At 41.1% G+C, this 10,298-nt stretch overlaps 1 protein-coding gene across 1 annotated transcript; it reads right to left on the bottom strand.

Annotated features, from left to right (window-relative positions):
• Positions 1-5,157: 5,157 nt before the first annotated feature.
• On the bottom strand, positions 5,158-7,731 carry LOC120743096 (C-type mannose receptor 2-like). Its single transcript, XM_040046626.1, has 4 exons — positions 7,297-7,731; positions 6,735-7,109; positions 6,230-6,574; positions 5,158-5,766 (listed from the first exon to the last, which is right to left on the bottom strand). Exons 1-4 carry the CDS (start codon positions 7,364-7,366, stop codon positions 5,420-5,422), a joined length of 1,137 nt encoding a protein of 378 aa, XP_039902560.1. The 5' UTR covers positions 7,367-7,731; the 3' UTR covers positions 5,158-5,419.
• Positions 7,732-10,298: the final 2,567 nt, after the last annotated feature.

Genomic DNA, 10,298 nt, shown 5'->3' with positions numbered 1-10,298 from the left:
AAGAAAAAGCGAATAAATAAAAGTCACAGTTTAATAAATCACCTGAATTACACTAATCAACTTAATCTACTTTGAGCTGATGTTGATTTTGTTCTTATTTATGGAGGAGGAAGGCTGAAGAAGATAAAGCACAACAGGATCCAAGGATGTTCTTATCTCTGTGTTGATGATATTTGACTAGTTGATGATAGTCACCCAACAGGAAAGCAAGTGTGATGTAACCCCCAAATCCTCCTGAATTAATCGTCTAGTGTGGCAACAATGAACAGAGAAAAAGCCAAAAATACTAAATCAATTTGCAGGTTCACAGTTTGGGCTGCGGTTGATTGCTCTGCCATCATCTTACATTTAGTTTTAGTTAACTAAAAGAAAGATTATGATCACGGTAGAGTAAACACAGGAGAAGATTAGACACCGAGGTAGGGACAAACCACGATCACTCAGAACTGAAGGGTATTAAACTTCATGAAAGAACTAAGAACCTCAGAGCTGGAAACTAAACAATCCCATAAGAAGTCCTATGTACACTAAAACCAGACATAAACCTCTCAAAGAATCTAACCCAACTGAGAATATCATCAACAGACAGTCCAAAACATAAACCTGGCTAACTGACCCAGGGCTGTAACAGCAGGTCTTTGTGATTTGTTTTCCACCTTTTCAGAGCTACAGGCTGAAGTTTCTGGCCATTCTTCTTTACATAATCTCTCCAGTTCAGTCAGTTCGGATGGAGAGTGTTGGTCTTCCCACAGTTTTTCAGCAGTATTATAATCTGGACTTTGACTGGGCTGTTCTAACACATGAATATACTCTGATCTGAAAGCACTCCATTGGAGTTCTAGTTCTATTAGGGTCATTTTCCTGTTGGAAGGTGAACCTCTACCACAGTCTGCAGTCTTTTGCAGCCTCTACAGGTTTGTTTTCAGTATATTTATCTCCACCCTTCCTCCCATCAGCTCTGAGCACCAGCCCTGTCCCTGCTGAAGAAATGCTGCCACCACCATGCTCCACTGTGGGGATAGTGAGGTCAGGTTCCTGTGGAGTGTTAGGTTTCCACCACTCGTAGTGTTTTGCATATAGGCCATGAAGTTCATTTATGGTTTGACCAGACCATCTTCTGCAGAGCAAAGGAGTGTGACTGCAAATGCATGCCAAACATTTCAGACTTTTATATGTAAAACCCTTTGAACACCATGGATAATTTTCCTTCCACTTCACAATCCTGAGATAATTTATGATGGTCTATCACACATTTAAACACAATTAAGGTTGTGGTGGTAACATAATCAATATGTACAAGTTTAAAGGGTATAAACACCTTTTCACTGAACACGTTGAGCTATATAGCATGTCCAGAACATTTAAAATACTATTTAATGTAACCATATAAGGAGGTAATTAAAAAAAAGTCAGTGTGGCATGAATGAGGCATGGCCGGTCCACATGTCGGATTTCAGAACCATTTTATTTGACGCAGTGGCAGGTAACGAGCTACCAGCCACACATACTTCACACCACAACAACTCCCCACAACCCTACTTCCCCTTATTTAAGTCGGCGGGCGCAATTGCATATGTCGCGCAGGTGCATCAGCCTTCTCTGTGAGAGAGGGAGTCGACCGCCGACCACCAGTTCAGCTCGCAAACAGCATTTTTTCTGTACTAAATGTTTCTGTATTAAAGGTGATGTTTCAAACATTGCTCACATAAGTTATCATTTTAAGATCATTTAATTTAGTTTGTGAGCAATGCTTCGTTCAGGTTTCCCCTCCAGCCAAAATCCTTCAAAAAAAGAAGAAGAAAAACTGTGAATGCATTCTACACATCACCCTGCTGTTCCCACAAACCTACAATAAAACTTTATTCAGACCACTTCACTGTCTCACCGTATGAATCAGTGATGCTGCTCACACTCAGTGTCTGAGTCAGTCAAAGTGTTCCTGTTTGCACTGCAAAAAGTTTCCATTTCATGTGAACAAAGTTCATGTAACACTAATAAAGACTTGACCTTTGCATGTATGTAATGAATGGAAGGTGAGCGTGAGAAGTCAGTGAGTCATGCAGATTTCAGTGTTTCTGCTTTCAGCACCTTGATAATTTGTTTGTTGATGCAAAATAGATTGAATCAATCGCATATCTGTGCTGTTTTAAGGAAACAAACATTAGATATGATCAACAGCAGAGACAACCACGCACGAGAGCCGGCTCATTTTAATGACTACATCTGAGCACCAACATGTCACAGCAGCCGTTTCAACAGGAAAAACTTTCCTTATTTCTCATTTCTGCTCTGTTAAAATGCAGATGCTTAATTTATGAAATTATTAACACATAGCTGGTATTTCATAGGTTGCACATCCTTAAGTGTGCTTCCTAACATGGATATGACTGGAAGGTGGGCCCACTCCACAGGTGCTGATGTAATTGTTGTTTCTGAAACTTGGCTGTCCAAATCTAGGCCTTAACTATTAATCTGCTTGGAAATCAGTCTTTGACTGTGGTTGTCTGCTTCCCCGCAGCAAGTTACCTTCTCTGGGTAAACATTTATCTGAACTGCATCTTAATGAAATCATCCTGGTAGGTGATTTTAACAGGGACTGGCTTTCTTCTTTGTCTGGAGTTTAAAAAAATCTCATTTAAATTATTCAAAGCCCTACGAGCTTTAATCTCAAATCACCAGATAAATGTTCTCTTACTGGCCCTTTTTTTCCTAACTAACAACCTGAGTGATCACTGCGCAATTAATGCGAGAAACACAGAAATCTCATGCTCCAAGCCTGGCATCATCACAAAAAGAAATTTAAAGCTTTTCAGTGAGCAAGCTTTTCTTCAAAACTTATACAGTTTTAGCTGGGGTCGTATTAAACATGACCGACAATGTCAATTTACAATGGGAATATTTATAGGAGAGTTTTATCTACTTTGTGAACAAGAATGCCCATTTTTGCCAGGTCAGAGTGAAAGGTCGGGTTAGTTGCTGACTGCAAAGATACAGACATGAAACATAAAAAGGATGGGAAACCTAAAACTCAAACCATACGAGGAATAAAAGACCCTGGTGGATTGTCTGCTCACACTCTAACATAAAGCAAGAGGAGACAACGACTACATACACAGAGAAGGGTGATAAGGGGAAGTGGAGACAGCTGGAGGGGAGAATGAGACACAGGTGGGCAAAATGATGGCAGACAAGACAAAAGAAGGAAAATATGAATGGACTACAAACGGAGGACTTGACATGAGAGGACCGATCACTGAGGAATGAATTAACTGTAACACAACTGAGAACAGGAAGCAAAACTAAACACCCCAAAGAATACATAACATAAAACATTAAACAAAGCTTGGGTCACAAATATTGAATGAAATAAAGAGAAAAACAAAATCCAGAACTCAGACTGGACCTAGAACCACGTGGCATATGTTGTTGTTGTTTTCCTGTAAAGCACTTTGAGCTGCAATGTGTTAGATAAATAAAGTTCTGTTTGAGTGGTTTTTGCATACAGTATATTTTTGCTCTATTTGAATATTAAAATGCTGAACTTTCAGGCATCTGTGACAGGAGCTAGCTTTGTTCCCACCACAGGTTTACTCAGAGACAGACACCTGCTGAAACACTGTTACATCCCCCAGGAGGATGTTGGTTTTCTTCTTTGAACTAATTCCTTGTTAGGTAGGTTATGGTTATAGGTTGTATATTTTGTTTTCTTAGTGTTAGGTAAGTTCCTTTTATTTCATATCAGGGATGTTTGGTTTGTTATGTTGGCCTTGGCTCTCCCTAAAGTTAATCCTTAGTCTGAACTAGAACTCAACCAGAATTTCTAGCAAGAAATAAACCTTTTAACTTACCATCTCGGTTCCTCCTTCAGTATTTACCTTTATGGTAGTTCCTTGTAACCCCTAGACTAGCCTGGGGACGTAACACACTGACAAACGTCAGGAACAGAGGTCATACAGAGGTCATAGGGCATGAGAGCTGCACCGGCAAGTGAATAACTGAGATAAACAGAGAAGAATCCATTTATTCTGAGATTAAACTAACTGAAACTTATACATAGACAAAAAGAGGGATGCGGGAGGGTATTTTATAAAGTTATATCTTAATGTGGTGCTTTTATTATTTTAGAAAAACAGCTACAGGACCGGGGGCAGTCTGTCTCCACCCCAGGGAAACGGGAACATCTCCTAGGTCTGGGTACCATCACCCTTCTGGGGGTGGTTGTGCCTGGACCTGGGGTATAGAGTTTGTTTGGGGAGTGTGATTGTGTGTACAGTGTCCATTTATGTTTGTCTCCACATTGGGCGAGTGCTGAGTATTTGTATAAGTGTTAATGAGGGTGGGGATGTATGTTTGTGTCTGTGTCCATATGTCATGTCGAGTCTTAGACTCCATGTCTGGGAGCATCTCAGCCCACCACACTCACTGCCAGTGGCTGATGCTTTTGGACCTTGGTGCATTGGTGGTTCTCACTGTCCAGGCCTGGGCGCTCAGGTATGTACTCTCTGAGGCTGCTTGACGAGGCCTGGCACCCATGGCTCATTTGGACCCCATCCGGGGGGGGTATAGAGCCCTCGGGCCCCTGGTCCTGGGGATCGGTCCACTGTGGCTGGCTGCTGGCAGAGCCTGTGTCACTACAGCCCCCTGTGGCTTCTGCACCACAGTTTCTGGGTGATCCCATGTCTGGGGCTCTCCTCAGCTCTTCCCAGGAGGGTGTCATGGTTGCCCCTCCGATGGTCCTCCTTGGACTCTTGAACTCTGGGGCCTGGATCTCCTCCATGCCTGCTTCATGACCTGGGGGACGGGGCTATAGCTCCCCACACCCTCTATCAGATAGTTGCATGGAGAAACCTTTGAAAACAAGCGCGCTGATCCACACAGGTGTGCACACGGGTGTTCACTGTTCATGGACACAAACTACACCTTTCTTGGCTGCTACCTCAAAGCACATTGTGCGCTGTCAGTCCTGCGTGCTGCACAACGTCATTCAATTTTAGTATTTACTGCTACTAACATTTATTTAGGTTGTGCGACATATATATATCGCACAACCTAAATAATTATTTTTATATATATATAAAAATAAAAAACAGCTCTGTGGTTTAACAGTTTATTCAACAACAGTGAATTCCATTAACAACACTTCATGACTTCTCTGTATTATTACTTTATATATCCATCACCACATTTTAACCACAACATCAATATAATAAAACTTACACATTATATATTTTCTGTGTATACATGCTTTTTCTACAGAGAAATTCACTTTCTGTTGATGTAGGAAAATAAAAATTATGTTAAATAAAACCGCACTATGAAAAAATAAATTTCCCACAATCCCTCTAAAGAGCCCTTTCACAATGCACAACCATGAACCTGCTGAGGAGATAAGAAGCTGTTGGTGCTGTTTACAGTGCTTTTAATGTTTAGAACAGAAGAAATTAAACTTATTATCATCAGGCTTACTGATCCACTTCTGCTCTCCTGCTCTATTTATGGCTCCAGACATGTCACAGACGTCAACTTTGCTGTTGGAGTCCCAGTTCTTATATCCAATGACCTCATCAGTGACCCAGAACCAGAAGCCCAGAGTGCAGGTGTAGCGCAGCCCCAGCCAGACAAAAGGAGTGGAGGCGTTTTTTGCTTGTTCCTGGAGCCACACCTGCTCCTGGCGGTTGGTGATGGAAACCAGATCCTGGTGTTTCTCTCTGCAGTAATAAAGGGCTTCCTCCCAGGTTTTGTTTTCTTGGATCAGGATCACGTTATCTGTCACCACAAAACCCAAAGAGCTCTGAGTCTTTGCTGTGCTTTATGAACAATGACAGACATGAACCGTCCACACTTACAGAAACAAGACAAACAGGCACAAACATTTGGACAGTTACACCTGTGACTGTGTAGGTGAACAGCTCTAATGAACATTTGAGGAAGAACAATGAGAAAAGACAGAAAGCTTTGTTAGGAGGGAGGAAGGTAATGACATGGATGATGAAGACAGTTTACATTTATAAAATATCTGTAGGTCTACACTGAGTCAGTCACTGGATAAATACAGTAAATTGGTTCTGTGGTTCATAATTTTCCTCTGTTTTAATAAACAGTGTGGTTAAATTGTACATCTCAGCGGAAGCCAACCCAGATACAAACAGAAAACTGACCTAAATCCTCTCAGTGACTCCAGCAGTTCATCTGTTGGACAAACAGCTGAGATAAATCTGTGTAAACTCACCATCATAGCAGAAGAAAGGCTTTCTGTGGTCACATCCAGCAGAGCTCCATCTTCCTGATCTCTCTAACAGAGTCGTAGCACATGTCCTGTTGTTTAGTCCATCATTAAATGAGTCCATGTCCCAGTATCTGAAAGAGAAGTTACTCCCATCTGACCACCTCCAGCTGTCTCTGAACAGGCCGATCCACAAGTATTTAGAGTTCTGCAGCATCTTAAACTCTTCACTGTATATCTGATCGAGTCCACTGGCCAGGTCAGTGTGATGCTGTCTGCAGTAGCTCTGAGCCTGAGTCCAGGTCACAGACGTCTCATTCAAATGAAAGGTTTTGTTGTTTTTCATTGTTTCTGTCGAGTCAACAGAAAAACACAAAAACATCTTTATCAGCTAATTTGTCTCATTCTTCAAACTGTCTCTTTCAGGAACATGTGATATAACTCAGATTATAAACTACATTATAACATTATTAAATATTGTATTATCATATTACTGTCCACATATTCTCACCATCATAGCAGATGAACTGAAATGTGTCACTACATTGAACATCTGCCCACTTGTCTCCTGTCCTCACACAGTTCTCAGGGTATTTCCTATCATTTGGTTCTCCATCTCTCCAACAGGTCTTATTTTCAGTGTATCTCACCCCCGGCAGAGACCAGTGCCACGTCCTGTTGTCTCCTATTGTGATGTTGTACAGTCCAATCCAGGCTTGTGTTTGACTCTGTGCAGAGTCTTGAAGTCTTCTCATGTCTGTCAGGTCAAACACTTTGGCCAGGTCTGTGTAGTTCTCTCTGCAGTATGCCCGTGCTTCATCCCAGCTCATCTCTTCTTTAATAAAGTGGTACTCATACAGCTGACATGTGATGAAGACACACTGACCTGAAACAGAAGAAATACTGTTGGATATCTGCTGATACAAGCAGGAAACTCATGTTCCATCAAACTGTCCAGTTTACAGGTCAATCCTTGATTTTCTCAGTAAGAGTTCATTTGTTTAATGAGTCCTGATCAAACTAAAGGGTTTCAGGTGGAAACAATCAGGAGCCCTGGTAAAATGATCACTCACCCATCAGCAGAAGCAGAAACAGACTCCACTGCATCGTCGCTCTGTCACATGAAAATGACTTTTCTGTCATTTGGAGGAAACAATGAATCCAGCAGCTCTTCAGTGTTTGATGGACACGCAGCACTTTATATTAAACACAGATATCTAGTTTGTCACACACTGCTGTAAGAAATATATGATTGTTCTTAATAAATGATCATCTGTTTAAAATTGTCCATGAAGAAAGAAGCAACAGTTCAAATGTGGTCCACACAGCACCTCTGTACACAGACATGAAATGAGCCTGCAGGTTTGAATCTGGTTCTTCTCTGGTGTTCATGCAGACAGCTGTGCAGTAAATAACCATCTGTACTAACACACTCTCTCTTTGTACTCAGTATTTCAATATGAAAATATAGAGTTGTTCCCACTGACTCAAAGACAGTGTACGTATGAGTTATATAGGGACTCATTTACATTAAGCTAAAAAAAGGAACACTGGACTGACAAACAAGCAGAAACAGGAAGTTTCCTTCTAATATTTGAACGACTTCCTTGTTTAACATTTCTTGATCTGGTCCAGTGGCTTTGACAGCAAAGGTTACGCCTGTGCACTTGTATGACAGAAACAAACTCCCTTTGCGGATAGTGTTTTCTTTTTTTTCTGAAGAAACACCTAAATATGGGTTTTCTCTGAGCTTTTAGTAACTCTGGTTAAATAAATATGATTCTACTTACCTGAGAAATCAAATTAATTCTATTTTTGTTTTATTCTCAGTCAGAGATTTGTCTGATCCCCGCAAAGTTAGCTCATGTACCCCGCAAAATTTAATACAGTCTAGAATCCGTGATGGTAAATGCCAGATTTCTGCCAGCTCGTTGTGTCTCTGTAAAGTAGGGGTGGGTTTTGATAATCAATTTATTATTAAAATCGATTCCAGCTTGGATAACGTGATATCGATTCATTAAAATCCTGAATTGATTTTTAAATATAAATTTATTTTGCCCGAAATGCCAGAATTTCAGGTTAAACCTCACAAAATTTTTTTAAACCACCAAACAGCTAAAAGTGTAAATGAGAGCAGGAACACGGATTCTGCACAAAGACATAAACACAAAGCTCGACCCGCCGACGGATCAGAATCAGTGAGACGTCGCCTTTATCACCCGACGGCACGGACACGGTCGGGGCTGAAAGCCAACAGCTCGCTGATTCTGATGTTTCGGGGGTCTGCGCTGTGTGCTTACATCTGTTTTGTATAGGCTCTGATTGGATAGTTAAATTCGTGATTGACATGACATTGGCCAATCAGATGAAAGGAAGAAAAATAGGGTGTCAGAATTCGTATTTGTAACTTGAAACTTGAGTGCAGAGTTTCACACGTATTTTTTGGCTAAGTCCACACACAAATCTTTTTACACATACAAATCCTGATTTACAAGTACAAAATATTTATGACCACAATTTGAGCCCATAGTTTTGCGCTAGATTCTGAAGCTGCAGGTTCTCTCCAAACAAAATTGACTGAACCAGCAGCAAAAGAAGATAACTACACTTCACATCATCATGAATTCCCTCTGACTTTTCTTGTCTTGCTTTCACCACGATAAAATCACACTTCATGCACATCTCTCTCTCTCAGTAAGAATAGTTTCACTGCAACTCCCCCTGGCTTCTGCTCCGCAGCTGCTGAGTGAGCCCTCATCTGGGACTCTCCTCAGCTCTTACTGGGACAGTGGTGCGGCTGCCCCTCTGTTGGTCTTCCTTGGTCTCTTGTGTTCTGGGGGCCTCTGGATGTCTGGAGTCTTGATCTCCTCCACACCTGCTTCACGCCCTGGAGGACGGGGCTGTGGCCCCCCCACACCCTCTAGCAGATTATTACATGAAGGAACCTTTTAAAAAAACAAAAAACAAGCGCGTTCATGCTCACAGGTGTACACACGGGTGATCACACCCACAAACTACACCCTTTTTGGCTCCTACCTCAAAGCACACTGTGTTCTGTTGATCTTATGTGCTGCACAATAATGTTTAATATTTAGTATTTACTGTCATATTCCCATATATCATTGTGATGTTGTTTATTCTATTACTCTTGTTCTCTTCTGCTTGTTTTCTTTTTTCTTTCTCAGCAGGTGATCCAGGTGATTGATATATGCATTTTTTTTTTTCTCTGCCCGTTCTGTTGGTTTTTGTCTTTTGCCCTTCTCCCCCGTCCCTCTTCTCAGCTGTTTCTCTTTCCCTCTTTCTTTCTCCCCTTCTTTCCCCCAGTCAAGTCTGTCCCGTATTCAGTAAGTGAAAATAAAATAAACAATAAAAGGTGAATCAAATGGACCATTACGGCAAGGCTGGGATGGTCAATTTGGTAAAGTAAATCCGTTGGGCATCTTTCTTTGCCTTTAGACAACAATTCTGATGGCAAAAGAGCCAAACGGGACAGGCAAAAAAGGAAAAAAAAAAAAAAAAAGTAAGAATAGTTTCTGAAAATCTCTGTTTTCTACATTATTTGTTTGCTTGTTACGCACAAGTCTACTGTTGTTTACGGCTCTGTCAGCCGCTGTTTATCTTTTACCTACTTCCAAAAAAAGCCTAATTTCTGCTGTTCAATAGGCTACTGAACAAATTTAATGTCAGGGACCCTGGGTCTGAGCGACCCAGGGTCCCTATTATATTATGTGTTTTTGGTGTTACTGTCCCTCGTTCTCCCTGCTTGCAGGTATGTGTGTATGGTAGTGATGGGATTTCCGGCTCTTTCGGCTCGGCTCACTAAAAAGAGCCGGCTCTTTCGGCTCCGAACCGGCTCGTCAGGTTGTTTTGTTGCTTTAATTAATTTATTATTAACAATAATATAAAATTATGCACAAAAGAAATTACTAATGCAAAAAAGTGGTTTTATTTATATATGTTTATATATAAATATATGCGGCGGCCCCCAGAGACAAAACACATACAAAGTCCAAAACACATTTCTAGCATGAACTGAACTTCAAAGCAGAGCTACTAGATCACTTAAATTACACAA

The sequence above is a fragment of the Simochromis diagramma genome, unplaced genomic scaffold, assembly GCF_900408965.1.
Source record: "Simochromis diagramma unplaced genomic scaffold, fSimDia1.1 OVJJ01000406.1, whole genome shotgun sequence".
Taxonomy (NCBI): Eukaryota; Metazoa; Chordata; class Actinopteri; order Cichliformes; family Cichlidae; genus Simochromis; species Simochromis diagramma.
Note: the sequence above shows the minus strand (reverse complement) of the source record. Positions and strands in the feature narration are given on the sequence as shown.